At 53.6% G+C, this 27,989-nt stretch overlaps 1 protein-coding gene across 2 annotated transcripts; it reads right to left on the bottom strand.

Moving 5' to 3' along the window:
* Nucleotides 1-502: 502 nt before the first annotated feature.
* On the bottom strand, nt 503-27,927 carry DDX54 (DEAD-box helicase 54). Of its 2 annotated transcripts, none has more exons than XM_050749684.1 (20): nt 27,727-27,927; nt 22,749-22,878; nt 21,771-21,841; nt 20,984-21,172; nt 20,818-20,867; nt 18,904-18,945; nt 18,692-18,787; nt 16,887-17,008; nt 16,725-16,786; nt 16,490-16,621; nt 14,110-14,320; nt 11,547-11,681; nt 7,518-7,748; nt 7,361-7,434; nt 5,771-5,995; nt 4,843-4,985; nt 4,643-4,756; nt 3,845-3,949; nt 3,285-3,397; nt 503-1,119 (listed from the first exon to the last, which is right to left on the bottom strand). In XM_050749684.1, the coding sequence occupies exons 1-20, from the start codon at nt 27,898-27,900 to the stop codon at nt 887-889; spliced, it is 2,652 nt and encodes an 883-aa protein (XP_050605641.1). In that variant the 5' UTR covers nt 27,901-27,927; the 3' UTR covers nt 503-886. The 2 variants fall into 2 exon arrangements, with proteins under 2 accessions (XP_050605641.1, XP_050605640.1); XM_050749683.1 differs by having other exon boundaries at nt 503-1,122.
* Between the last annotated feature and the right edge of the window lie 62 nt (nt 27,928-27,989).

The raw sequence follows: 27,989 nt of genomic DNA on the forward strand, positions 1-27,989 counted from the left end.
TTTGTCAGGTCTCAGAGCAGGGTCCATGCTAGATGAGAGATCACCAAGGCCCCTCCACTATGGACTCTGCCAGGTGAGGGGCCCAGCCTGAGAATTCAGCTGCTAGGGCCACCCTTGACCTTCTCAGAACCTCAAACAGGGGGTGGGTGGTGAGAAGACAGAGGGCAGGCCAGGTTCTGACCTCCAGGTGTGGAGGGGCCGAGTTAACCTCTTCATAGCCAGAGGGGAGCAGCTATGCCCTTGCCCCCGGGCTGCACATCCTGTTCCCCTCCCACAGCCCACTCCCAGCTGCGACCATGTCCCGGTGGGAGGAAGGCGGACCAACTCCCACCTCCGGCACCTGGCTTGTGCTCTGAGCCTCAATTTCCTCATCGCTAAATGGACACAGCAGCAGAACCTACCCTGGGGAGACCCACAACTCCTCTGCCACATTAGCTGGGATTTTAGTACCTGGGTCTCTCCATTCCAACTCCCCAAGTAGACTGCACTCCTGGCCCACCAGCAGTGCTCAACAAAGATTTATTATATTAAAAATTCCATCACCAAACCCTGAGGCACTCAGGGCTCTGACTGGTGCAGCCATGACCTCTGAACCCAGAACACATGGAAGCAGCAGCAGCTGAGTTGCCAACTCAGGTCTTGGCCTGCCTGGCTTTGCTGCCGAACTCCTACACACCCTTCAAGGCCCTGCTCAAATGTCTCTGTCTTAGGCTGACGCAGCTGCTGCCCTTCCGTGGCCATACAGTGCTCCTTTTCACGGACGATGGCTCCTGCAGGGAGTGCCCCCAGTGCCCAGCACTGGGCCAGGCACACAGTGGTGCACAGGAACGTCTGCCGATGCCCACCCTAAGGCCAATCAAGGAGCCACGGAGCTGGGTCCCGGTCCTCACATCCTCTTCCGCATCTTGCCCTTCTTGGAGCGGGCGACCCGGCCAAAGGCGCCCTGCTGCAGCTCCTGGACGCGGCGGCGGTTGCGGGCAGAGAGCTGCTTGAGGCCACCACGCTGCAGGAAGCGCAGCTTCTGGGCCCGGCGCCGCTGCTTCAGGATCTGCTGCTTGGTCTTGAGTTCCGGGCGGACGCAGCCTGCAGGGGTGCCTGGGGTGTGGGGCCGGGATGCACCTGCTGGGACAGGGATTCAGGGAGCTCAGCTGTCGGAATCACTCCCAAGATCCCCTCCTCCCAGAAGCTCGCAGACTCCTTCCCTGTCCCTACTCCTGTTCTGTGCTTATTGCTGTGGCCCAGTGTCTGTACACAGTAGGTGGCTAATAAAGTTTTAGGCAGCCTCATGGAGTGGTCAATAACACGGGGCCAGAACTGCTGGGGTTCAAATCCCAGCTGTGACCTCTTGGACCCTGGGCAAGTCAGTAAACGGCTCTGTGCCTCAGTTTCCCCATCTGTGAATTATAAATCACAGCACCTCCTTCATGGGTGAAGAGAAAATGCATTTCCATGGTATAAAGTGCTCAGAACAAGGCCTGGCCCATAGTGAGAGCCTTTTAGGCATGACTGTTACTATTAAAAATTCTCCAACTAAGGAGTGTATGTTTCCACAGCACACCTACTGCTACTGCACGCTCTGAGGCCCCCCATAGTAACCGAAACAGACCTCAGCCTCTGTCTCCATGGACACCATGCTCTAGGCTTGTTAGATGAAAAGAGGGTGTAGATGAACCTTCCTTTAGGTGGGAGAGGAATCAGAGAAGGCCAGAGAGGGAGAGGGACTTGTCTGAGGTCACACAGCAAAGCAGCAGCAGCAGAGGTCAGCGGCCCTGCCCTAGCCCGACAGGTGGGCATCAGATAGTCCATTCTTCTAGTTCTCCGGGAGGCAAGCACCACCCTCCCTGGCTCCCACTAAGTCCTGTGTCCTCCTCCTCCTCCCCATTCATAACAGCAGCCTCCCCAGCGCTCCTAGAGGGATGACCATTGGGGTGTTCCCAGCTGTCTCCAGTGGAGCCAGGGTGCCTCGCAGGACCTATCACCTCCAATGAGGACAAAAAAGGAAGAACAGCTGCTTTCTCCCAAAGCCCATAGGTCGCCCCCATCTCCCCAGCCCCTGCCCGCCCACTGCACGGCACTGCTCACAGCAGAAGCTGCTGTTTCACCCAGGTAAAAACAGGCTGAGAAGTGAGGTGTGGGTGGTCCCCACCCAGCCACGCTGACAAGGAGACACTCCCACAGATGGGAGAGCTGGAGGGGGAGGAGCCACAGAGAACAGGCCCAGGCAAATGCACGCAGGCTCACAGAGACACCCAGAGAAGGCAGTGACCAGCCCCAGAAGGTGGAGGGACACAGCAGTGGGTAACGCCATCTGAGAGAGACCCAGGACATGGTCCCAAACTCCCCTTTCCCCAGGGAAGGCCCCAGGTGGGAGCCTTGGGCAGCTGGGTGACTCAGGTTCAGTCACAGCCCTCATAAGGCACCTGTTTCCCGGCCTGTAAAATGGGTATTCGCAGTCACCTTGCCTCCCAGGTCATGTGTGGCCTTCCAGGACACAGCCTGCCCGCACCCAGCAAGTGGGAGCCCCTCCCTGACAGCAGCCCTTAAGCACAGGCTCTGGTAGACAGAGCCGGCTTCAAATCCACCTTAGCCTTTTACTGGCTGAGGGACCCAGGCCAGATCAAAGAGGTCGAAGTCCTCAAATGACCAAATGTACTATTTGCCAACCCACATTTCGAGGAAGTGTCTTCCTCAACATCCCCCGTGATCGCCTCCTCCCGGAACCAAAGCTGCTTCTGACTGCGTCTTTGGTGACATGAACTTCCCCACAGCATTGCTAAAAAGAACGTCACTCCTGAGGATGCCACAGGGGTTCAATTCATGCCCACTCTGTCAGGTCGAACCACATGCAGATGCCATTTTTGCAGGTGAAAATGGCCCACATAGCAGCATTCCCACAAGGTTCCACCTCCCGAGTTCTCTAGGATTTTAGACAATAGGCTTAATTAGGTGAACAGGGCATCTACCAGAAGTCGTCCCCGTGGCTTCATCTGTGAAGTGGCCAGAGGTCGGGGACAAGGCACCTGAGGGGCACGGTGCTTCCCAGCGCCTGTCAGGTGATGCTCGTGACCATCAGAGACCGGGATAGTAGGAAGGGGGAACCTGTGGGTGTGGGGGTTGGGTGGGGGGATCATGGAGGGACCCAGGGTTTTGGCAGCATACCCCAACACACCGAGCTCTGGGGCTCTGCAGTAGCCCCTGCACCCGTGCCTCAGTGTTACCCTAATCTGACCATAACTGCTCTACCTACCTGTGCACCCATACTCCCCACCCTCCCTGGCTCTCACCTTGGCCACGGCCTCGCTTCCCACCTCTTCGCTCTGGGCCTCGCCGGTCAGATGCTCCTTCTTCGTCCGAGTCACGATCATCAATTTTCTGTTTCTGTTTCCACTTCTGATAGCTGGGAAACCTCGTTAAGGAAGCTGCGTGAAGCCCCTGGGACGGGAGAAGGCTCCTCCCCACACCGCCCCAGCAGACACAGTTCTGTTATCCCAGTCGCGGCTGAAGCTGCTCGGCCCCGCCCCCAGCACACAGGTCCCACTTACTGGAGATGCGGCTGCTGAAGCTGCTGGGCCCGCCCCCAGCACACAGGTCCCACTTACTGGAGATGCGGCTGCTGAAGCCGCTGGGCCCGCCCCCAGCACAGGTCCCACTTATTGGAGATGCGGCTGCTGAAGCTGCTGGGCCCCGCCCCCAGCACAGGTCCCACTTATTGGAGATGCGGCTGCTGAAGCCGCTCAGCTCCGGCCCCTCATCCCCGGCCCCGCCCCCAGGTCCCACTTAATTGGAGCTGCTGCTGCTGAAGCTGCTCGGCCCCGCCCCTCCCCGGCCACGCCCCTCAGGATACAGGTCTCGCTTGTAGGAGCTGTTGATGTAGCGGCCACTCTCTGTCTTAATCTTCTTCTTGTCTTCCTGTCCTGACTTTCCCACAAACCGCTTCTTCTTACGGTCCCTGCAGGAGAGGGAGTTGGGACGGCTGCCGTGGAGGGAAACGCTTGGAGTGCCGGTTCCCGCTCAGGGCCTGTCTCCTCACCCGACCCTCTTGTCAGGTTGTTGGAGCATTAAAAGAAAGCAGTGCAGCCATGTCTGGCATGCAGTTGGCGCTCAATAAAGGTCAGAGGACTGTTGCCAGCACTGGGGCCTGGCTCAGGGACAAGGGCCTCCTGGAGGGTTTCCAATCCCCTCCCCCTTCCCAGCTGTGACCCTTGGTTGAGTCACATACATTCTCTAGACGCTAGAGTCCTCCTGAACAAATGGGTCCTGAGCCCTGTCTAGAAAGACTTGCCAGCAAAAAGGATAGACGGGGTCAAGATCTCTGTGGTGTGTGATCAAATCAAGGTGACAGAACAGCCAGGGGCCATCACACCTGCTGTGAGTGGTCACATGGGGGACAGCCAGGTCATAATCCAGGCTGTACAGGATCAGATGGGAGTGAGGACGTCAGGGAGTTCACCCTGCCTGCTGGCATGAGGGGCAGCTCACTCGCTCACTCACCCCAGGCAGGGATGATGGAGGGGCAGCTAACTTGCTCACTCACCCCGGGCATGGATGGGCGGCTCACTCGCTCACTCACCCGGGGCATGGATGGGTGGGTCACTCGCTCACTCACCTGGGGCATGGATGGGTGGGTCACTCGCTCACTCACCACTTGAGCTGCTGCCGGCCCCTCGTCAGGTTCTGGGCTTCGTCCCCCATCAGGTCCAGGACAGCGCCAGCCACCTGCTGCTCGAAGGCTCCCCCTTCCCCGCTGATGCTCAGGCTGCAGGGGGAAGGTGGGAGACATAACTGGATTGATGGGATCCAGCAGACCTGCCTGCCCCACCCAGGACCCAGCCAGCCACTCACCCCCGCTCGCTGTCGAAGTCCTTGGGCCGGTAGGGGATGTAGAATTCCTGGTCCCGCTGCCAGGCCTCCTCCCTCCGCCTCTTGGCTCCCTTGTTGGGTCCTGACCGCTGCCGCTTCCGGCCCATGACCTCTGAGAAAATGTCCTGGCAGAGCACGGACCGAGGCCCAGCGTCATGCCTGTAGCCCCCTGGGGAGTCCCCACAGCCTCCCTACCCACCACCCTGGCCACAGGGGCCAGTGGCTTCCCCGGGACTTTCAAAGCTTCACTTTGCCATTTCTTAGCTGGGTGACAGTGTCTCCTGTGGGACCCTCAGTTTCCTCATCTGCACACACAGCGCAACCCCTGCCTCAGGGACCAGCAGAGGCAGGACAGCTAGGTAAGGGAGAGAGTGCCGGCTGGGGGAGACCCAACTCCCCATTCCAGCTCCGCGCTCCAGGCTGTGTAATAGCCGGCCCTGCCCCTCTCTGCGCCTGGCCTGCTCTGAACAACGTGGACTAGGTCAGGGGTCTCCAGCTGGTCTTCTAGGCTACTGAACCCTCTGTCTAAACAAAACATGAGAGAGGGACATCCTGGGGGACACGCAGACCCAAGACCCACCTATCAGGTGAATGGGACACTTCATGGTCCTCCCTCTGAGTGAGACCCGCACGTCTCACTGCAGAAGCCCTGATGTGTTTGGTGGCTGGTGATGCCCTGGACCCCACTGAGGGTGTCATGTTGTACACAGCTTCTCAGGCTAAAGATCTGGCCCCAGTTTTAAACGAGGGACAGTGGACAAGAACCATACCCCGACTCTGCAGATGGGAAGCTGACAGCATCCACCTCCATCCACTGCTCAAAGCCCCTAGAACAGCTTCATGGGCTGCTGCGACTTAGCCACCCCTTCCCTGTACCCCAGGTCCAGGGTCCCCAGGGTGGAACCTGTACCTCCACACTCTCTCCCGCCTCCTCCTCCTCCTCCTCCTCTTTCTCAGGCTGCTTCTCCTGCAGTGCTGGGCAGCTCGGGGCTGGGCCCACTGGGCCCTCCTGCTGCTCCTGCCTCCCCTGCTGTCCCTGCTGGAAGCGGGCGATGGCCTTGTGGTCCTTCTGCCGCTTGGCGCGCATCACCTGACTGCACAGGTCTCGGCTGGAGGCGTTGATCTCAAATATAGTCTGTGGAGGGGACACCCAGTCCTTTGCCCACCAGCCTCCTACCCCTAACCCCACCCTTACCACTTGGTGGGCTCCCTATTGGCATTCTTCCCCAAGTCTTCCCCAGTGTCCAAGGTGGGCACTCTCATTATCTGCACTTCACAATTAGATAGACCCAGGCCAGGCGCAGTGGCTCATGCCTGTAATCCCAGCACTTTGGGAGGCTGAAGCAGGAGGATCACTTGAGGTCAGGAGTTCGACACCAGCCTGGCCAACATGGTGAAACCCCATCTCTGCTAAAGATACAAATATTAGCCAGGTGTGGTGGTGGGCACCTGTAGTCCCAGCTACTGACGAGGCTGAGGCAGGAGAATCACTTGAATTCAGGAGGCAGAGGTTGCAGTGAGCCGAGATTGTACCACTGCACCCCAGCCTGGATAACAGAGCGAGACTCTATCTCAAAAATAAAACAAAAACACAAAGAGAGACCCAGGCCAGGTACCATGGCTCACGCCTGTAATCTCAGCACTTCGGGAGGCTGAGGCAGGAGGATCACCTGAGCCTAGGAGTTTGAGACCAGTCTAGGCAACATGACATGACCTCATCTCTACAAAAAATAAAAAAATTAGCCATGTGTGGTGGCATGCACCTGTAGTCCCAGCTACTCAGGAGGCTGAGATAGGAGGATCACTTGAGCCCAGGAGGTCAAGGATGCAGTGAGCCATGATTGCACCACTGCACTCCAGCCTGGGTGACAAAGCAAGACCCTGTTTCAAAAACAAACAAAAACAAAAACCCAGAGAGGGTGAGTAACCAGCCCATGGTCACATGCTAGGAAAAACCATAGCTTGTTAACTCAAGTCCATTTGACTTCAAAACTGGCGCTCTTAACCATGACAGCTCCTCTCCTGATCCCAGCTGGCTGGCAAGCTTACTCATTCCCGAGTAGGTTTTTCCTTTTGTGCATCCCCTTCCATATGCACAAGATGGGGTGCCTAATGGGAGTCAACAGTTGGGAAGGAGGGAAGGAGGGAAGGAAGCTCAGGAAAACAAGCTCTTCAGGCCTCTAACAGACCGGGAGCATGTCACTTCCCCTCGTGAACCATCTGTTAAGTGCAGGGAATGGCTGCCCCATGCCACCTGCTGTGGGCCAGCAGGGATGGTTCCAGAACAAGGGGCATCTCAAGAGAGGCTGTCAGAGCCAAGGCTGCAGGTTAAGATATAAGCTCAGATGAAAATCCCTGCTGGGGTCCTGCTGGGGGTCAGGACTGCAATCTGAGTCACGGCACCACCGTTGTCACTGTGTGACCCCAGGCCACGGGCCATCTGTCTCTGGCCTCCACTGAGCCAGGACTCAGAGCGTGGTCTCCGCCCGGCCCCACTCACCGCCCGGGAGCGGTAGTTCTTGATGCTGTCCACCAGCCTCAGCCGCTGCAGCTCCTCCTCCTCAAAACGCGAGCCTGGTGGGAAAGCAGTGAGGTGTCAGGCTGTGGGTGGGGTCAGCAAGACCCACCTGCCACCCCTACCCTGTAGAAGGACTCACTGAAGAGGGGGTGCAGGCCCAGCCCCACAAGGTCCAGCTCCTTGGCCCTCTTGATGGACTCGGGTGAGGGCGCTGGGCGCGAGCGCACATACTGCTGCTGGGCGTTGTCGGCTACGCGGGCCAGGCCCCGTAGCTCCAGCGATGCCTCCAGGGTGCTCTGCAGGCCACTGTCCTCCTCGTCCACCACACTCTGTGGCACCCGACCCAGCATGCCATCCACACCGGCCGCACCTGCACCCCACACAGCACCTTGTCAGGGGTCTTTCAGTCCAGCCCACCTGTCTGCTGCCCGACCACCATTCCTGGGTCTCACCCTGGCTCCACAATCACAGGTAAATGGCTACAAAGTAATCACTGCAAAGAACACCAGCACTTACGGAGGAGCTAGAGAGCCAGACACTTGAATACACTGACAGGGGTCAACAAACCGCGGCCGGCCGGCCAGCTGCCCGCTGCTTCTGTAAATGGCTCTACGGGAGCACAGCTGCACTACTCGCTGATGCATGGTCTCTGGCTGTTTTTGCACTACAAGGCCAGGGTTGAAGAGCCACCCTGGATCACATGGCCCACAGAGTCTAGAATATGTACTATCTGGCTCTAAAAACAAAACTTTGTTGGCCGGGCATGGTGGCTCATGCTTATAATCTCAGAGTTCTCGGAGGCTGAGGCAGGAGGATCACTTGAGGCCAGGAATTGGAGACCAGCCTGAGCAATGTAGTGACACTCCATGTCTACAAAAAAAATTTTAAATTAGCCGGGCATGTTGGTGTGCACCTGTAGTCTCTCAATTACTCATGGGGTGAGGCAGGAGGATCACTTGAGCCTGGGAGCCCAAGGCTGCAGTAAGCCATGATAGCGCCACTGTACTCCAGCCTGGGCGACAGAACAAGACTTTGTCTCTCTTAAAAACAAAAAACTAAAACAAAAAACAACCAACAGCAACTTTGCTGACTCCAGCATTAGAAATTCAATTTCCACAGCAACCCTGTTCTACAGATATGAAAACTGAGGCTTAGTGTGGTTCAGTTGCTACCAGGACTGTCAAATGAGTCAGTTGCAGAGACAGGATTCAATCTAGGAAGAGTCCATACTAGCAACAGCGATACTTACGGTAATAAGTAACAGCAACAGTAAGAGCAGAGGATGCCGGGGACAGAGGCTTCCTATGTGCAAGCACTGTGCTGAGTTCATCATCATCATCTCCTTTACCTCACACCAAAAATATGAGGAAAGTACGTGCTTTCTTTTGTCGTCACGTTCTGACTTTCTACTACAGGACATCTACAACCGTAAGCCAGGCACGGCGGCTCACACCTGTAATCCCAGCACTTTGGAAGCCTCCAGCACAGATGGAGAATCACTTGAGTGCAGGAGTTCAAGACCCAGCTGGGCAACATAGTGAGACCCCCATCTCCACAAAAACTAAAAAATCATCCAGGCATGGTGGACCTGCCTGTATTCCCAGCTCAAGAGGGTGAGGTAGGAGGACTGCCTGAGCCTAGGAGGTCAAGGGTGCAGTGAGCTGTGATCATGCCACTGTACTCCAGCCTGGGTGACAGAGTGAGCCCTTCTCAAAAAAAAAAAAAAAAAAAGGCAAAACAATGAAAGAAAAACACAAAAAGCCGAGGGAAGAGTGTGATGGACCTCATGGGCCCATCACCCACCGTCAATTACCAACATTTGGCCAATCTTGCAAGAAAGGCCCTGATGAGTCCATTTTAGAGATGAGGAAACTGAGGCTCCTGGAGGTTTAGAGATTGGCCCAGGGGCACATGGTGAGGGTCAGGGTCGGAAACCAAACCCTGCACTGGGTCAGGAGCCTGCCCTCTTCCCATCTCTCCAGATTAAGCACGTGCTGGGCCCTGCTGACCCCTGGCTAGCTCTGGAGCAAAAGCAGGATGTCTCTCCCTAAAAGCTAACTGCACCGGGGGTGGTTTCTGCCTGGACATTGTGGGAGGCTCCTTCCCTCCCTCTGCCCCTCCCACACCCATGCACAGCTCTCAACCCAGAAGGTCGGAGATCTGTAAAGCCTGCACAGGGCTGCGTGCTGCCTCTAGCCCTGAGGAGGCCCTGGGTGCAGGGTCCATTTCCTTCTGCTCCTGCCTGTCACCGGGCCCCTGGGGCTGCTGGGTGGGGCTGTGCTCGCACCTCCCTCACTTGGCCCTTGCACTCTCGGCTTCGCTCCCAGGAAAATGCTTTGAAATGCCCCCTCCAATTCACCCCTGTGTGGCGCCCAACTGAGGCCTCCACCTCCGGTGACTGCACAGGCTGCCCCTGACCCCGGCCAGGCCCCACAGCCCTTTCCTGTGCCCTTGCATCTGACCCCAGACTCTCCACTGCAGAGTCTGCTTTCCAGCTGCCTCCAGGCATGGGCTGGGACACTGCAGGGCCACACGGTCACCTGAGGGGGCCACAGCCTGGACAGAGATCACCACTGGCTGCCAAGAGTGAACAGCCAAGGAGAAGGGGGCCCGGAGCTCTGAATCTTAGCTCCCCACCTTCCTGCGGTGTGCACGCGGGTAGGCCTGTCAGAGCCGTTTTCTCATCTGTGAAGCGGAGGTGACTGACAGCCCTCCCTCCAGCACAGATGGACAAATGAGGCAAGATGTGTACAGGGCCCGGGAACCAGCAGGACTGCAGGTGGAAGCCCACAGTTGGAGGCCCATAGATGGAGGCCATGGTGATTCCTGTTGTCTGTCCCATGCATTCCCACTCTAGGGTGTATACAGAAACGTCCTGTGGGTGGCCGGGCACAGTGGCTCACACCTGTAATCCCAGCACTTTGGGAGGCCGAGGCGGGCAGATCACCTGAGGTCAGGAGTTCGAGACCAGCCTAGCCAACATGGTGAAACCCTGTCTCTACTAAAAACACAAAATTAGCTGGGCGTGGTGGTGTGTGCCTGTAGTCCCAGCTACTCGGGAGGCTGAGGCAGGAGAATTGCTTGAACCCAGGACGTGGAAGTTGTGGTGAGCCAAGACTGCGCCATTGCACTCCAGCCTGGGCAACAAGAGCGAAACTCTGTCTCAATGAAAGAAAAGAAAGAAAAGAAAGAAAAGAAAGAAAAGGAGGGAAGAAGGGAAGGAGGGAAGGAGGGAAGGAGGGAAGGAGGGAAGGAGGGAAGGAGGGAAGGAGGGAAGGAGGGAAGGAGGGAAGGAAGGAAGGAAGGAAGGAAGGAAGGAAGGAAGGAAGGAAGGAAGGAAGGAAGGAAGGAGCAAAGTCCTTTGGGCTTGGTCTAAAGGTGCCTCAGCCTCCCTCCCCGCCCCGTGCTCCCCTGAAAACTCAGTCAAGTATAGGGTCACACACTAGATGCCTGCAGGGGCTGGGCAGGCTATACCAACAGGAAAGGGAGGCAGGCAGGGGCTGCAGGGGACCAGGGAGCCTGTCTAATGGGGGCGCCACAGCTTAGCACCCAGATCCAACCGTTTCCTAGTAGATACCAGAAATCTGGATTGTTGTGGGAAATCCTGAGTTTAAAATAGAGGGATTAGCCAGGCACAGTGGCTTGCTTGAGCCTAGGAGTTGGACGCTGCAGCGAGCCGTGACTGCACCACTGCACTCCAGCCTGGGCAAGAGTAAGACCCCGTCTCATTAAAAAATAAAAGGAATCAGTCGGGAGCAGTGACTCACACCTGTAATCCCAGCACTTTGGGAGGTGGGTGAATCACCTGAGGTCAGGAGTTCGAGACCAGCCTGGCCAACATGGTAAAACCCTGTCTCTATTAAAAATACAATAAAAAATTAGCCAGGCATCTGTAGTCCCAGCTACTTGGGAGGCTGAGGCAAGAGAATGGCTTGAACCTGGGAAGCAGAGGTTGCAGTAAGCCAAGATCACACCACTGCACCCCAGCCTAGGCAACAGAGTGAGACTCCGTCTCAAAAAATATGAAATAAAAATAAAATAAAATAAAATAAAATAAAATAAGGAATCATCTTCTCCTGGGGTCAAACCCAGCCCCACCTCCTCCCACAGCCAAAATAGGGCCCATGAACTCTATGGAGACCCCTAACCCCACCCAGCCTCCACTCACCTGAGGGGTCCTCGAGGGGTCGGGCAAGGGCAAGGGAGCGGCCCAGGAACAGGTGCAGATCCAGCAGGTAGGGAATTTCGTCAGGGGCCACCAAGGAGTAGGCTGTGCCACTTCGGCCAGCCCGAGCCACACGGCCTGCAGCAAGGAGACGTTCAAGCTTAACTAAGCAAACTAGAAGAACCTGGACCCAGCATGAGTCCCACAGACCAGATCCTGAGCGGGTGAGCCTGGCCAGGCCTTGAACTCCCATAGCTGCTCTCCCCACCTATGCACAGGGAAGTTCAATCATGGTCTCTGGGTTGATCTGTGAGAGTGTGGCCAAGCTGACACGGTGCCCTGGGAGACTAGCAGAAATACAGCAAAGGCCTGCTCATGAGCATGATCAACTCTTCAGTGCCCCCACTTTTGAGAATTGCCCCCAAAGATGCAAAGATTCACACACATGGAGGTTTAGTATGGCCCTGACTAGGAGAGCCCCAAGTTTGGAACTAAAGGCTCAAGGATAGAGGACTGGTTAAGTGAATTAGCTGATGGCCACACAGTGGGGAATTAAACAGCTCAGAAAAAGAGTGGGCAAACTGCAGCCTACAGGGCCAGGCTAGTGGCACCCGCCTGTAATCACAGCACTTTGAGGGGCTAAGGCAGGAGAATCACTTGAGGCCAGGAGTTCAAGAACAACCTGGGCAAAATAGTAAGACCCCATGTCTACAAAAAATGAAAATTAGCCAAATGTGGTGGTGTGTGCCTGCAGCCCTAAGTACTTGGGAGGCTAAGCTGGGAGGATTGCTTGGATCTGGGAGTTCAAGCTTACTGTGAGCTATGACCATGCCACTGCACTAGAGCCCAAGCAACAGAGTAAGATCCTGGCCCCTTGCTTGTCTGTGTAAATAAAGATTTATTGGAACACAGCCACACTCATTTGTCTATGTAAATGAATAGGCAGCATTCACACTACACCAGCAGAGATGAACGGTTATGACAGAGACAGTATGGTCCACAAAGCCTAACGTTTCATGTCTAGCCCCTTATAGAAAAGATGTGCCAACCCATCACAGAATGACATTTCATAGTAAACAAAAAACATTTGCTATGTGTGGTGATGTAAAAAGAAAAAAACAAAAAGCAAGTTATAAAAAAGAGCACCCAATGTGATTGCAATTTTGCATGAAATACATAAATCCCTACACAGCATTATATTCTGGCTTGTGTCTGTATCTTGGGAAAACAAGGTGTTATGACATTTGGAGATTTCATTTGAGGTTGTCCGACTGGCACTGTTGGTCTTGTGAGGCACAAGAAATTCCCTTTGGGGGGTCCTGGGGACCTCTCTAGGAACATGCAGAACCAGCCCTCCACACAGCAACGAAAACTAGGGGACAGCAGACAGCAACAAGAGGGAAGTGTGCTCACCATATGACACTTATGAATTAAAAGAAGGCAAAGAAAGTAGAGTAACAGTTACCAGGGGCTATGGGAGGGGAATAAGGAGATTTTGTCTGATGGGTAGAGCTTCAGTTTTGCAAGATGAAAAAGTTCTGGGGCTGAGCATGGTGGCTCACACCTGTAATCCCAGCACTTTGGGAGGCTGAGGCAGGCGGATCACTTGAGGTTAGAAGTTCAAGACCACCCTGGCCAACATGGTGAAATCCCCGTCTCTACTAAAAACACAAACACTTAGCCAGGCGTGGTGGCAAGCACCTGAAATCCCAACTACTTGGGAGGCTGATGCAAGAGAATAGCTGGAACCCAGGAGGTGAAGGTTGCAGTGAGCTGAGATCATGCCACTGCACTCCAGCCTGGGGGACAGAGCAAGACTCTATCTCAAAAAAAAAAAGGTTTTGGGGACAGATGGTGGTGATGGTTGCACAATGTGAACACACTCAATGCCACTCCACTGCACACTGGGAAATGGCAAAATGCTGAATTGTATGCTATGTCTACTTTACCACAACTTAAAATAGAAACATCAGAAGAATGGATGCACACCAAAATGATGGCCATGTCATCAAAGAGCAATGGGGAACAGCGATCTCTGAAATGAGACCACAGCTGCTCCATGACTTACAAAGGGCTGCATCTCAATAAACCCAACAGCTGTCAAAAATACACTCACTGCACCTAACCCACTAAACGTCACAGCTCAGCCAGCCTGCCTTGAACATGCTCCAAACACTTCCATTAGCCTACCCTTAGGCAAAATCATCCCACACATAGCCGATTTTAAAATAAAGTGTTGAATATCTCATGTAACTTATTGAATCTGTACTGAAAGAAAAAAATAGAATGGTTGTATGGGTGCTATTGTAAAGTCAAAAAAACCATAAGCTGAATAATTGGGTCTTTTTTTTGTTTTTTGAGACAAGATCTTGCTCCGGTGCCCAGGCTGCAGTGCAGTGGCACAATAGGGAGTTTGAGACCAGCTTGAGCAATACAGCAAGGCTCTGTCTCTAAAACAAGCCCACAGCCACCCCATATGCAGTGTCAGGAGTTAAGCCTTGTACCCTCGGCTTCTGCCAGGATCCAGCACCCCTGCCTGCCCCAGGGCCAGCCACGGGCCGCTTACCCACACGGTGCAGGAAAAGCTTGCCCTTGGCAGGGAAGCTATAGTTGATGACATTGTCCAGCAGCGGGATGTCCAGGCCCCGGGCGGCCAGGTCAGTCACAATGAGGGCGGAGCACTTGCCAAGCGTGAATTTGGCAAGGTTGATCTTGCGGGCTGTCGGGTCTAGGGCACTGTAGATGTGGGCGCAACTCACCCGCTGGGTCGTCAGCAGCTGCTCAGAGCAAAGATGGTAACAAAGTGAGAAGGAGACTTGGAGGAGAAAGGAAAGGAAGCCAGGCCATGGCGGGGGACGGGCACTGAGGTGCAGAGAGACGACCACGGGTTCTGGAGTCTGGCACCCTTGGTCTGAATCCCAGCTTGCTGGGTGACGCCAGTTTGGGGAGGAATGGAGCTTACAACACCTCCCACCTCTCTGCAGGGCTGTCTGAGGATCAGAGATGATGTGTGCAGAGGGCCCTCATCAGAGATGATGTGTGCAGGGAAGCTGCAAATGCTACCTCAGTGCACAGGCCTTATCCTGATTCTGCTACAAACAAGCTGTGTGACCTTGGGCAAGTTACCAAACCTTTCTGTGCCTCATTTTCCTCATCTGTACGAATAACTGCCCCTTCTTTGTAGCCTTATTATGAGGATCACATGAGTCAGTATACACAGTGCTGAGAACAGAGTCTCAACATGGGACACTCATGATGGCGCTAGCTGTTCTTTACAGATTACTATTTAAACTGGGCGTGGTGGCTCACGCCTGTAATCCCAGCATTTCAGGAGACCAAGCCTGGAAAATCACTTAAGCCCAGAAGCTCAAGACTAGCCTGGGTAACACAGCAAGACACCATCTCTACAGAAAAAATAAAAATAAATCAATAAATAATGAGCTGGGATGGTCAGGCATGGCTCGCGCCTAGAGTCCCAGGTACTTGGGAGGCTGAGGTGGGTGGATCACTTGAGCCCAGAAGGCAGAGGCTGCAGTAAGCCATGATCATGCCACTACACTCCAGCCTGGCCAAAGGAGCAAAACTCTTGTCTCTAAAAAAAACTATTTAAAAATGACTATTTTGGTCTTACTCGCTGGTGACCCCAGCAGCTGCACAGAGGGAGCGTTGTTAACTGCGTGTGGAGTGAGCGAAACCCAGTGAACCATGTCCTCAGATAACAGACCCAGGTGTAGCCGACGGGGAGGCAGGCACTGACAGAAAGGGGCCCCCCGCCTTCTGGGGCACAGCGACTCCCCAGGCTCTGACCCAGGCGAGGGTCACACAGGGATAACACATAGGAAAAAACTCTGAGCCACTCACACATGCTAACAGCACTTCACACAGCTTACTACATGCAGGTCATGCCTCAATCTTAAGATGTCAAACAAACCAAACACTAAAAATCTACAGGAAAATGACAGGATGGCAGGGACAGGTTTCAAAATAACCTGGATGATAAGGGGAAATAATGGATGAAGGTCAAGACCAGCTATGAGCTGATAACAGTTGTACCTAGATAACGAGTACCCAGGAGTTCATCATATTATTTTCTGATCTTAGTATGTCTTTGAAATTTTCTCACAATAAAAAGTTTAGGCCAGGCGCTGTGGCTTACACCTGTAATCCCAGCACTTTGAGAGGCTGAGATGCGCAGATCACTTGAGGTCAGGAGTTCAAGACCCGCCTCGCCAACACAGCAAAACCCCGTCTCTAAGAAAAAATGCAAAAATTAGACAGGCATGGTGGTGCCTGAAGTCTCAGCTACTCAGGAGGATGAGGCAGGAGAATCACTCAGACCTGGGAGGTGGAGGTTGCAGTGAGCTGAGATTGTGCCACTGCACCCCACTCTGGGTGACAGAGTGAGATGCCATTTCCAAAGGAAAAAAAAAAAAAAAAAAAAAGAAATGTTTTCATAGTAAAAAGTTTAGGCCGGGCACAATGGCTCACACCTATAATCCCAGTACTGTGGGAGGCCAAGGTGGGAGGATCACCTGAGCCCAGAAGTTCAAGACCAGCTTGGGCAACTGAGTGAGAACCTGTCTTTACAACATACAAAAAGAAGTAACCAATTAGCTGGGCATGGTGACAAGCACCAGAAGTCCCAAATACTCAGAAGGCTGAGGTGGGAGGACTGTTTGAGCCTGGAAGGTCAAGGCTGCAGTGAGCCGCGATTATGCCACTGCACTCCAGCCCGGATGGCAGAGTGAGATTCCGTCTCAAAAAATAAAAATAAAAATAGAAATAAAAATAAAAATAAAAATAAAAATAAAAATAAAAATGACCATCTTGAGCCCAGGCCCAGGTTCCTGGTCCACTCTCATGCTGCCCTCTAGTGACCGCACAGGGAACTGCAGCTCCAAACTCCAGCTGAAGGAGGTGACGGTCCCACTCAGGACTGGGCTCACCTCAGTGAGGTACTCGGCATGGTGCTTCGTGGCCACAAACACCACGGTCTGGTCCTGGGGTCGCACCACGTTGCGCAGCAGGTGGAGCAGCACGGCAGCCTTGGTGTCCTCCCGCACGAGGAAGAAGGAGGTCTGTGGGGAGAGGGCATCACGAGTTGGCTTTCGGGATCCTGGCCCAGAGCCTGCAGGGCCCACCTGGACACACCCTCCTGGGACAGGACAGGTGCAGCCTCACCTTCAGCTGCTCGTTGAGCTTGGTGTCCACGTCAAGCCGGATGAGCACAGGCTCTGTGAGGCCTGCAGGAGACGTGGGGGAGAGTGGGGGTGTCGCAGAGGGACTGGACCCCCAGGCCCCAGCCCCACCCCCAGCCCCCATCTCCACCCCCAGCTCACGCACCAGCGCGGGCAAATTCCACCAGCAGTTTGGGCAGCGTGGCGGAGAAGAGCACCGTCTGGTGGCCCCCAGGGAGGCGGGCGATGATCTCCTGCAGCTGCTCTGCGAAGCCCATTTCAAAAAGCCTGGAAGGGTAGAAGGCAAGACCAGGTCAGAGGGGGCCTCCGCTCCCTGGAGTTCCAACCTCAGCCATCCTTGTCCCCACAACTTCTGCGGTGTCCCAGGGCTCCTCTCTCTAACTCAGCCCACTCATACTTTATCGCGTGACTTCATCCTAAGCAACAATAACCTTGAAATCTGGAATCTGTCTCGGTTATGTTCTTACAAACTCATGCTGAAATAATCGACAGCAGCCCAGGCTGACTGCAGAGGGTCACGCCTGTAATCCCAGCACTTTGAGAGGCCAAGGTAGGAGGAGTTTGAGAACACCCTAGGCAAGACCCCATCTCTACAAAAAATAAAAAATTAGCTGGGGCCGGGCATGGTGGCTCACGCCTATAATCCCAGCACTCTGGGAGGCTGAAGCAGGTGGATCACCTGAGGTCAGGAGATCGAGACCATCCTGGCTAACATGGTGAAACCCCGCCCGTAATAAAAATACAAAAAAAAATTAGCCGGGCGTGGTGACAGGCGCCTTTAGTCCCAGCTACTCGGGAGGCTGAGGCAGGAGAATGGCATGAACCCGAGAGGCAGAGCCTGCAGTGAGCCGACATCGCACCACTAAACTCCAGCCTGGGTGACAGAGCGAGACTCCATCTCAAAAACAAAACAAAACAAAGCAAAACAAAACAAAACAAAGAAAACAATTAGCTGAGCGTGGTGGCGAATGCCTATACCCCCAGCTACTCAGGAGGCTAAGGTGGGTGGATCCCTTGAGCCTGGGAGGTCGAGGCTGCAGTGAGCCATCATCACACCAGACTGGGCGACAGAGCAAGACCCTGTCACCATCAATCAATCAATGATAGCAGTCCCTCCCCTCTTTCCCCACCTCCCTCTCCCCAACTCTGCCAGGGAGGGTTCTAAGTACTTTACAAGTATCAAGTCTTCGGGTCCTCACAGCACCCCTGGGAGGTACATGCTACTTTATCCCCATTTTGCAGTTGAAGCAGCCAAGGCCCAGAGATGCCCAGTGATTTGCCCAAATTCAGAGCTGAAGTCGCAGAGCTAGGACTGGATCCCACTCCTGTCTGTCTCCTGAGTCCATGCTCTCAACTTTGTGCTTTTAAAAAAATATCTTTGAAATCCCACGTTAGGGGCCGGGCACTGTGGTTTGTGCCTGTAATCCCAGTACTTTGGGAGGCCGAGGCGGGTGGATCACCTGAGGTCAGGAGTTCGAGACCAGCCTGGCCAACATGGTTGAAACCCCATCTCTACTAAAAATACAAAATTAGCTGAGCATGGTGGCGTGTGCTTGTAACCCCAGCTACACAATAGGCTGAGGCAGGAGAATCACTTGAACCTGGGAGGCGGAGGTTGCAATGAGCCAAGATTGTGCCATTGCACTCTAGCCTGTGTGACAGAGCGAGACTCCATCTCAAAAATAAATGAATAAATAAATAAATCCCATGTTAGATGTCCTACTATTTATTTCAATACTCCTGAAATGCAAAATTATAAATATTGGTCAGAGAGCCCCACAGACGAGCTCCAGCACCACTTATGAGGAGGTCTGCAGCCCACATCTGGGGAGACACTGCTTCGATCTTGGCCACACGGGTCTCTCCCGGCAGAGCCTTCCTCTGGTTGACCTCTCTGCCTCCGCTTTCCCAGTTCAGACACAAGTGCTCAGGGCTGACCTGCAGCCTTACCGGTCGGCTTCATCGAACACCACGTATTCCACACTCTGCAGCTTCAGGTTCATTTCCACAGCCACATGCACCAACCGTCCGGGCGTGGCAATAATTCTGGAAGAGGGCGCACAGGCCAGGTGACCCCAGGGCCAGGGCCACCACCATAGTTCTCTTACACCCCCACCACTGGGAAGGGACCTCAGGGAGTCATTCCCAATCAACAAACTCACATGTCGGGATTTTCGTGCAGGGCTGCAAACTGGTCTTCCATCCTAGAGAGGAGAGAAGGGTTTTAGCTTGATAGAACAGGTCTCCGGTTTCCCTTCCCATAACCAAATGTCCAGGTGAGGCTGCACACCCCAACCCCAGGAACACACACCCGAGGCTTGGAACTGAGGAAAGGCCAGTGCTGAGGTGAGGCAAAGGCATTGCCCTGACAAGAGATACAAGCTGAAATATTCAAAAGAACGGTTATAACAGAGTTCCCCCAAAGAGATGGGCTCAACTACAGACCTCAATTCACTCCTTCTGTTGGTCCAGATAGCAACAAAGCTGCCTTCTACCCACAGCGCCCCCAGCAACTAACCCTGGAACTACCAGCTCCAACTAGAACTCAGGTTCCCCGGATCTCTGTCAGCTCTCATCCTTAAACCCTTTGGACACACATCCCTACTTTTAGTCCTCCTCTGAAGCACCCTTGGGATACCTGTAGGAGCCAGGGTAGCCCTGGGCCAGGACTAGCCCAGGGAGGCCTTTCTGACAATCACAAACTTTAGAAAGAATAAATGACAATGGAGACAAAAGCACTGAAAAGCAAACTCTCTGAGAATCAAGAGTGTTAACAGCAGCATCCTTAAACTTTCTCCCTTAAAGGGGCTGCTCTTTAAGGCAGAAACTGTGGGATAAGGCATGGAATGAGGCAGGAGACTGGATTCTGATCCCAGCTCCACTACGGAATCATTGCCTGGCTCTAACCTGTCACTTCCTCATTTTGCTCATCTGTAAAACAGGTGTGGCACCTACTACCTAGGAAGGGTGGTACCTGCACATCAGGCGATAATACAGTTTACGAATCTGAGCTATTATAAATATCCCTCAATTCCTGTGCTTTCTGCTTCCAAACAGCCCACAGCCAGGCATGGTGGCTTATGCCTGTAATCCTAACACTTTGGGAGGCCAAAGCAGCAGATCGCTGGAGCCCAGGAATTCAAGACCAGCCTAAGCAATACGGCGAGACCTCATCTCTACAAAAAACACAAAAATTAGCTGGGCTTGGTGGTGCACACCTGTAGTGCCAGCTACTGGGGAGGCTGACGTGGGAGGATCACTTGAGCCCAGGAGGCTGAGGCTGCTGTGAGCTGTGAGTGCGCCACTGCACTCCAGCCAGGGTGACAGCGAGACCTTGTCTCAAAATAAACAAACAAAAAACAAAAACAAAAACCAAGCCCACAATTAGGCATATTAAAGTAGATACACCTGTCTATCCTGTGAGCTGACAACTCTATTTCAGGAGCATCAGAACTTCTGAGTGGCAGTGCTTCTGTGGACAATTTATTTTAACATTTTATTGTAGGATTTCCTTTGTTGGTTTTTTTTCTTAAGCCAGTCAAATTTAGCAGTGAGGGGGTTGTACACCAACTTTAATGATACTAATGTTGGTAAGTTCTGATAACCTGCTACCACTGGACCAGCCTTGTTGGGTTTTTGTTTTGTTTTTTCTTTTTCTTTTGAGACAGAGTCTCGCTCCGTCACCCAGGTTGGAGTGCAGTAGTGCCATCTCGGCTCACTGCAACCTCTACCTCCCGGGTTCAAGTGATTCTCCTTTCTCAGCCTCCACTGTAGCTGGGATTACAGGCATGCGCCACCACGCCCAGCTAATTTTTGTATTTTTAGTACAGACAGGGTTCCACTATATTGGTCAGGCTGGTCTCGAACTAGTGACCTCAGAGGATCTGCCCGCCTTGGCCTACCAGAGTGCTGGGATTACAGGCATTTCCCACTGGGCCCAGTCTTGTTGGTTTTTTTGAATGAGCACAGAAGTTGCCATTATTAATAAGCAACAGAGCTAAATCAAACTAATGTCCTGGAGACACAGAGATGTGCCTGCACGGTGGTGACTCTGGCGTGCGGTGCAGGGACCTTACCTGTCTCCACCTAGGATCAGGGCAGTCTTGAGGCCAGTGAACTTGCCTAGCTGAGAAGAGAAAGTGATTGAGAGAGGGCAGGAGTGAGATGACAGCACACTCGTGGCCTTTGTGCCCGGTCCCAAGTCAGCCCTCGCCTCCCACCTCTCCCCAAGCCCACACACACCTCCTTAGTGAACTTCAGGGTCTGCAGGGCCAGCTCTCGGGTGGGCGAGAGGATGAGGGCACGGGCCCCAGTCTGGGCACTGTGGGTCTTGAGCCGCTCGAACATGGGGAGGAGGAAGCAGGCCGTCTTGCCACTGCCCGTCCGGGCCATGGCCACCACGTCCTTGCCATCCAAGATCACTGGGATGGTCTAGAGAGGCACAAGCAGGGAAGGTCAGGGTCAGCTCCTCCCAAATACCACATAATCCAGAGCTTCAAGGTCCTGAGGAGTGGGCGTGCTACGGATCTCAGTGAATGGGCAGGCACCTGTCACCCAGCCTTAAGCCTATTCTTGCCCATTCTTTCAAAAGCCTGTTAGCACACCTCTAAGGATAAGCGGCTCACTACCCCAACTCTTTCCATTGCTGGAACACCCTTCTTCAGGCAGAGCAGACTCTACCTCCCGTCCAGTCCTCCTCAGCACCCCAGAGAGATGGCTCCCACTGGGTGAAGCATCTGAGAACAATAATCATAATCCCTGGATGATAATAGGTGGCTGCGAGTTGCCTGAGCTGAGGCTTAGCTGTGGGAAGCCTCTGGGAGGCTCAACTGGCAGAAAGGCCCAGAGTCTCTGCTCAGCTCGGCCCAACCTTCTCCACTGAGGACGTGGGCACGCTAGCTGGGGCTTCAGCAGAGTAAAGGGGGCAAGAGATATGACAGCTGGGACAAGGGGTGGCTGTCAAGGGGCCAGACAAGAGGGCCATGTCAATCCTCCCTGGCCCTCACCAGTCGACCGCCCCACCCCTCACCTTCCTCTGGATGGGCGTCGGCACCTTGTACCCCTTCTTCATGATGCCTTTGAACACCGGGTAGCTTAGGCCTGGAAGAGACATGGAACCATCAGGGGGCCGAAGGAGTCCCCGCAGCACCAACCACAGAGAACTTTACAGGACAAGTGACAGCTTCATCAACGATAAACAAGAAAAAAAGCAATAAAGCAGAAACTGAAAGGTGAAATGAGACTTAGGAGACAGATCTGACTGGGGCACTTGAACCTTATTTGCTTTTCTGATGTGAACCCACTCTTGATGTCATGAGACAGTAGGGATCTCTGAACGCTAATGGGGTCTTAGACGACACTGAGAAGCTGTGCCTTCGTTTTAGGTGTGGTAAGGTCCTGCGCCTCTCAGAAGTGTGTGCAGACACAATGAGGATGTCTGGAACAAACTTCAGAATCACCCAGGTGGTGGGGAGGGACAAGAGGGTGAGGGCATGGATGGGAGCTCGCTTTGTTGCTTAGGCTGGACTTGAACTCCTGGCCTCAAGTGATCCCACCTCTGCCTCCCCAAACGCTAAGATAACAGCATGAGCCACCATACCCGGCACTCGTCTTGATAGTTGAATCCTTGCTCTAGCTGCTACTGATTTGTAAAGAGTAACAGTCAGGCTTTAATTCCGGCCAGCCAGGTGTCCCCACACCACCAACCTATTCCATCCTTTCCCTCCTTCTGAAATGCCCCTCTGCATGCAGTAAGTCCCCGACTGTCTTTGCCTGTTCCTGCATCTGCATCGCCTTTTCCGAGGCCTGTTCTAATTGCCCTCTCCTATGTCAGGCGCACTGCCCCGCTAGAAGGACCTGCCTGAATGACTGGGAGACCAGATCTGCTACCCTAGTCTACCCAACCACAGTGCTGGGATCAGAGTGGACATCAGTGATGGAGTGCAGAGGCGGGGTCGATCCCCAGCTGCCACTCCCGCAAAGTCCCCGATGCCAAACTTGCACCCACCCATGGACTGGAAGCCTCCAGATTTCTTCTTTTTCTTGTTCTGGGCACGCACCATCTCCCGGGTGTCCGGCTCCACATCTGAGGTGCATTCTGAGGTGGGGAAGGTGGGCAGGGGTCTGCCAGGTCCCAGCTGGGAGGGAAGAACAGAGAGGCAGTGTCATTTCAGGCACAGTGGGATCACAGGGGGCAGGGAAGGGGGCTATGCTGTTGCCCTCTCTCCCTGATTCAAGCCAATGATGCTTCCGCCAGATCACGTCACTTTTTTGCTAGTAAGTTCTCCTTTGGCTGGGCCAGGACAGGACAGAAGTCTGGAGTGGGGTCTGCATATAGACTGTCTCGGTTTGAATCCCAATCCTGTCACTTACCAGCTGTGAGACCTGAGGGAAGGGACTTAATCTCCCTGAGCCTGTGCTTCCACACCTGGAGAATGGGGACAACAAGCAGAGGCCTCCCAGGGTGCTGTGAAGATCATATATATGGGTGAGTGTCAAACTTAGAAAGGTGCTTAGAAACGTGGTGGTATTATCACTATCATCATCACCACCATCAAAGCCCTCAAAATTAAATACCTGGCTGGCGCAGTGGCTCACGCCTGTAATCCCAACACTGGGAGGTCAAGATGGGCAGATCACCTGAGGTCAGGAGTTCAAGACCAGCCAGGCCAACATGGTGAAACCCCGTCTACTAAAGTACAAAAATTAGACAGCCATGGTGGTATGTGCCTGTAATCCCAGCTACTCAGGAGGGTGACGTGGGAGGATCACTTGAACCCGGGAGGTAGAGTTTACAGTGAGCCGAGATCGCGCCACTGCACTCCAGCCTGGGCAACACAGCAAGACTCTGTGTCAAAATAATAATAATAATAAAAATAAAAATTAGCCAGGTATGGTCACTTGCACCTGTAGCCTGGGTGACAGAGAGAAACCCTGTCTCAAAAAAAAAAAAAAAAAAAGTAAACACATTTTTTTTTTAAGAGACAGGGTGTCACTCTGTCACCCAGGCTGGAGTACAGTGGTGCAGTAATGGCTCACTGCAGCCTTGAACTCCTAGGCTCAAGTGATTCTCCCACCTTAGACTTCTGAGTAGCTGGGACTACAGGCGTTATACTACCACACCTGGCTAATTTTTTAATTTTGTATTTTTTTTTTTTTTTGGTAGAGATGAGGTCTTACTACATTGCCCAGGCTAGTCTTGAATTCCTGGCCTCAAGCATTCCTCCCTTCGTGGCCTCCCAAAGTGTTGGGATTACAGGCATGAACCACCACACCCAGCCCCTAAATACTTTAAAGAGCCAATCAAAATGCCTACTACATGTGAAGTACTAGACTTTTCCAAGCTCTCCCGCCCCCTACCCCCACCCCACGAGCCGCCAACCAATCTCCTTTCTGATCTCTGGTCTGTCTTGTGCCTGGTCTCCTTTCTGCTCACCCAGGACCCACTTCTCCTGGCACAGCTAAATCCAATACAGACACCTCCTCTGGGGAACCTTCTTGGACTCCAGGGCTGCCCCCTTTCTCTTAAAAATAGCATTTATGGCCAGGCGTGGTGGCTCACGCCTGTAATCCCAGCACCGGGAGGCTGAGGTGGGTGGATCATTTATTTGAGCCCAGGAGTTTCGAGACTAGCCTGGGCAACATGGCAAAACCCCATCTTTACCAAAAAATTTAAAAAAAAAGCATTTAAGGAGCAGCAATTCATAAGAGTGGCTGAAACTTACAAGGCCATGTACTGTAAGCTAGGTGCTGCTCTGAGAATTCATACAAATTAACCCACTTAATCCTCACAACAATCTGAAGTGGGTACTATTGTTCTGTCCATTTTACAGAGAAGGAAACTGAGGCACAGAGATAAAGTGACGTGCCCAAGGTCACACAGCCAGCAGGTAGTGGGTGAGGGATGTGAACCCTGGCTTCAGAGACTGTGTTCTTTTCACTGTGACCCTCTAAGGTTGACTACAATCCTCTAGGGCAGAGCCATGGCCTGTCTTGAACGGTCTGCAAGTTTAGAACAGTTTTTACATTTTAAGGAGTTGCAGGAAAGGAAAAAGAAATCAAACAAAAAAGACAGTAATCTTATATGGCCCAATAAAACCTAAAAAAAAGATTTACCGGCCGGGCGCGGTGGCTCAAGCCTGTAATCCCAGCACTTTGGGAGGCCGAGACGGGCGGATCACGAGGTCAGGAGATCGAGACCATCCTGGCTAACATGGTGAAACCCCGTCTCTACTAAAAAATACAAAAAACTAGCCGGGCGAGGTGGCGGGCGCCTGTAGTCCCAGCTACTCGGGAGGCTGAGGCAGGAGAATGGCGTAAACCCGGGAGGCGGAGCTTGCAGTGAGCCGAGATCGCGCCACTGCACTCCAGCCTGGGTGACAGAGCCAGACTCCGTCTCAAAAAAAAAAAAAAAAAAAAAAAAAAAAAAAAAGATTTACCATCTGGCCCTTGATAGGTCGGTCAACCCCTGCTCTAAGCACATGAAAACAAGGTGCCTGGGACACACAGGCACCTGCAATAGCTACTGAACAGCATGTATGAACAGCATGTCCTTTGGTCTTTTTTTTTTTTTTTGAGACAGTCTCATTCAGTCACCCAGGCTGGAGTGCAGTGGGAGGATCTTGGATCACTGCAGCCTCCATCTCCTAGGTTCAAGCAATTCTCCTGTCTCAGCCTCCCAACTAGCTGGGACTACAGGCACGTGGACTACAGGCACGCGCCACCAGGCCTGGTTAATTTTTGTATTTTTAGTAGAGACGGGGTTTCACCATGTTGGCAAGGCTGGTCTCAAACTCCTGACCTCAAGTGATCCGCTCACGTTGGCATCCCAAAGTGCTCAGATTACAGGCATGAGCCGCCACGCCCAGCCTCCTTTCGTCTTTTCAACTTTTTTTTTTTTTTTTTTTTTTTTTTTGAGACACAGTTTCACTCTGTTACCCAGGCTGGAGTGCAGTGGGGCAATCACAGCTCACCTAGCTCAGGTGATCCTCCTACCTCAGTCTCCCAAGTAGCTGGGAATACAGGCACACAGCACCATGCCCAGCTAATTTTTGTATTTTTTGTAGATGCAGAGTCTCACCATGTTGCCCAGGCTGGTCTTGAACTCCTGACATCAAGTGATCCTCACTCCTCCGACTCCCAAAGTGCTGGGATTACAGGCATGAGCCATGGCACCTGGCCAACAATCTTTGAAACATATATAATCATTTACTTGCCTTCTACAGATGTGGAAACAGTCACAGAGAAGTTAAGCAACCTCTCCAATGTCCCACAGCCAGTGCAAGGTTGGGCCAGATTTGAACACAGGGCGGTGCCGTGAGAACGCCCTTGGTCTGAACTACACACAGACTCCTCTTCTTTGGTACTCACTACCTCTGCCCACCTGTGCTGTTCATTACCTTTAGTAGTTTCTCTACATTTGTTGAGCACCTACTGTGTGCCAGGAGCTGGCTAGGCTGGAAGGGGAGGGAGATGGTGGGATGAGGTCTCCTCCAGTTCCTGCCTTGGGGTTTGATCCTTTCTCTTCATATAAATGCCCACTTACTCATCTCCTTGCCCTGAGCCTACCTGGTGCCAGGCACCTGCTGGGAACAGGACTGTGGGAAATAATGGCCAAAACCCTTCTGCCCCGTTGGTGCTCACACCTGTCCCCTCATGTGCATACATGTAGCATTCAGTAATGGAAAGGGCACAGGCCTTGGAATCAGACAGTCCCAAGTTTGAATCTCCTGGCTCTTGTACTCACAAGCTGTAGGGTCTTGGTCAAGTTTCTTTCTTTCTTTTTTTTGTAAAGCTGGGATCTCCTTTTTGTGTGTGTGTGTGTGTGTGTGTGTGTGTGTAGCCACTGCTCACTGTAGTCTCCGCTTCCCAGGTTCAAGTGATCCTCCCATGTCAGCCTCTGTAGGAGCTGGGACCACAGGCAGGCGCCACCACGCCAGGCTAATTTTTTTTTTTTCTTTTTTGAGACAGAGTCTTGCTCTGTCACCCAGGCTGGAGTGCAGTGGTGCGATATTGGCTCACTGCAACCTCTGCCTCCCAGTTTCAAGCGATTCTCCTGCCTCAGCCTCCCTAGTAGCTGGGATTACAGGCGCGTGCCACTACAACTGGCTATTTTTGTATTTTTAGTAGAGACAGGGTTTCACCATGTTGGCCAGGCTGGTCTTGCACTCCCCACCTCAAGTGATCCGCCCACCTCGGCCTCCTAAAGTGCTGGGATTACAGGCTTGAGCCACTGCGGCCATCCTCATTTTTTAATTTTTTGTAGAGTCGGGGGCCTCCCTATGTTGCCCAGGCTGATCTTGAACTCCTGACCTCAAGCAATCCTCCCACCTCAGCCTCCCTAAGTGCTGGGTTTACAGGCGTGTAGCCACTACACCAGGCCTTTGACTATTTCTTAACCCTCGAGGCCTCAATTTCCTCCTGTGGAAAAATGAAGATGACAGTTGCCGGTGGTGTTAGCACAGCGTTGGTGTGAGGATTACATAATAAGGCTCGTACAGCTCTTAGCATGGAGCCTGGCACATAGTAAATGGTCAACAAACACAAACTGGCCGGGCTCATGCTAATTTTTAAATTAGCTTCCCAGAGGTTTGGGGGCGTCACTGTCTCAAGCCACGCAGTCCGTCCTTCCCTTAACTCAACCTCCCAAGAACGCTCCAAACTCTCAAAGTCAGATTTTCTGCACCGGCACTTTTCATTGGGCGAAAGGCAACCAGGATCCGCCCCATGTGCAGGAGGCAGCCAATGAGAGACGCGCGACCAAAACCCGGCAGGAAGGCCCCGCAGGCTCCAGCCGCGGGACCCTAAGCCTGACAAGCCCCGAGACACGTGCTCAGGCCGGCGGTCCCAAGACCGGTCCTCGGGCTGGCAGCCTCCCTCCTCACTCTCTGCGGAGCCCACTCCCCAGCTGGGGAAACTGAGGCCTCGGGGCGCTGCCGGGAGCCGGGTCTCGGGCCCCAAAGTGCGTCCCAGCCCCACGCGCCTACCTTCTGGGCCCGGGCGTCATCTTCCGCCTGGATCTCAAACTCGCCGTCCTCCGAGTCGCTGCCGCGGGCCTGGGAGGCCGTGCCTCGGCGCTTCCGGAGCCCCTTCTTCTTCCTCCACTGGGCCATGGCAGCTCTCGACCGAGGGCCGGCCGCCGGGCGCCTGCCTGCCGCCATTCGGGCCTCGCGCTGGGAACGCAAAAGGGGGCGTGGCCTGCGGCGCGCACCAACTGCTTGGGGCGGGAAGGCGCGATGGCCATGTGACC

The sequence above is a fragment of the Macaca thibetana genome, chromosome 11 (assembly GCF_024542745.1).
Source record: "Macaca thibetana thibetana isolate TM-01 chromosome 11, ASM2454274v1, whole genome shotgun sequence".
Classification (NCBI taxonomy): Eukaryota; Metazoa; Chordata; class Mammalia; order Primates; family Cercopithecidae; genus Macaca; species Macaca thibetana.

Excerpts from the sequence above, each read along its gene's own strand:
- DDX54 (XM_050749683.1), bottom strand. The coding sequence starts at position 27,900 with ATGGCGGCAGGCAGGCGCCCGGCGGCCGGCCCTCGGTCGAGAGCTGCC. Across the intron at positions 3,950-4,642 it reads GGCCGGCAGCAGCTCAAGTG|GGACCGTAAGAAGAAGCGGT; the intron begins GTGAGTGAGCGA and ends CCTCTCCTGCAG. Across the intron at positions 1,123-3,284 it reads GAAGCGAGGCCGTGGCCAAG|CAGGTGCATCCCGGCCCCAC; the intron begins GTGAGAGCCAGG and ends TCCCTGTCCCAG.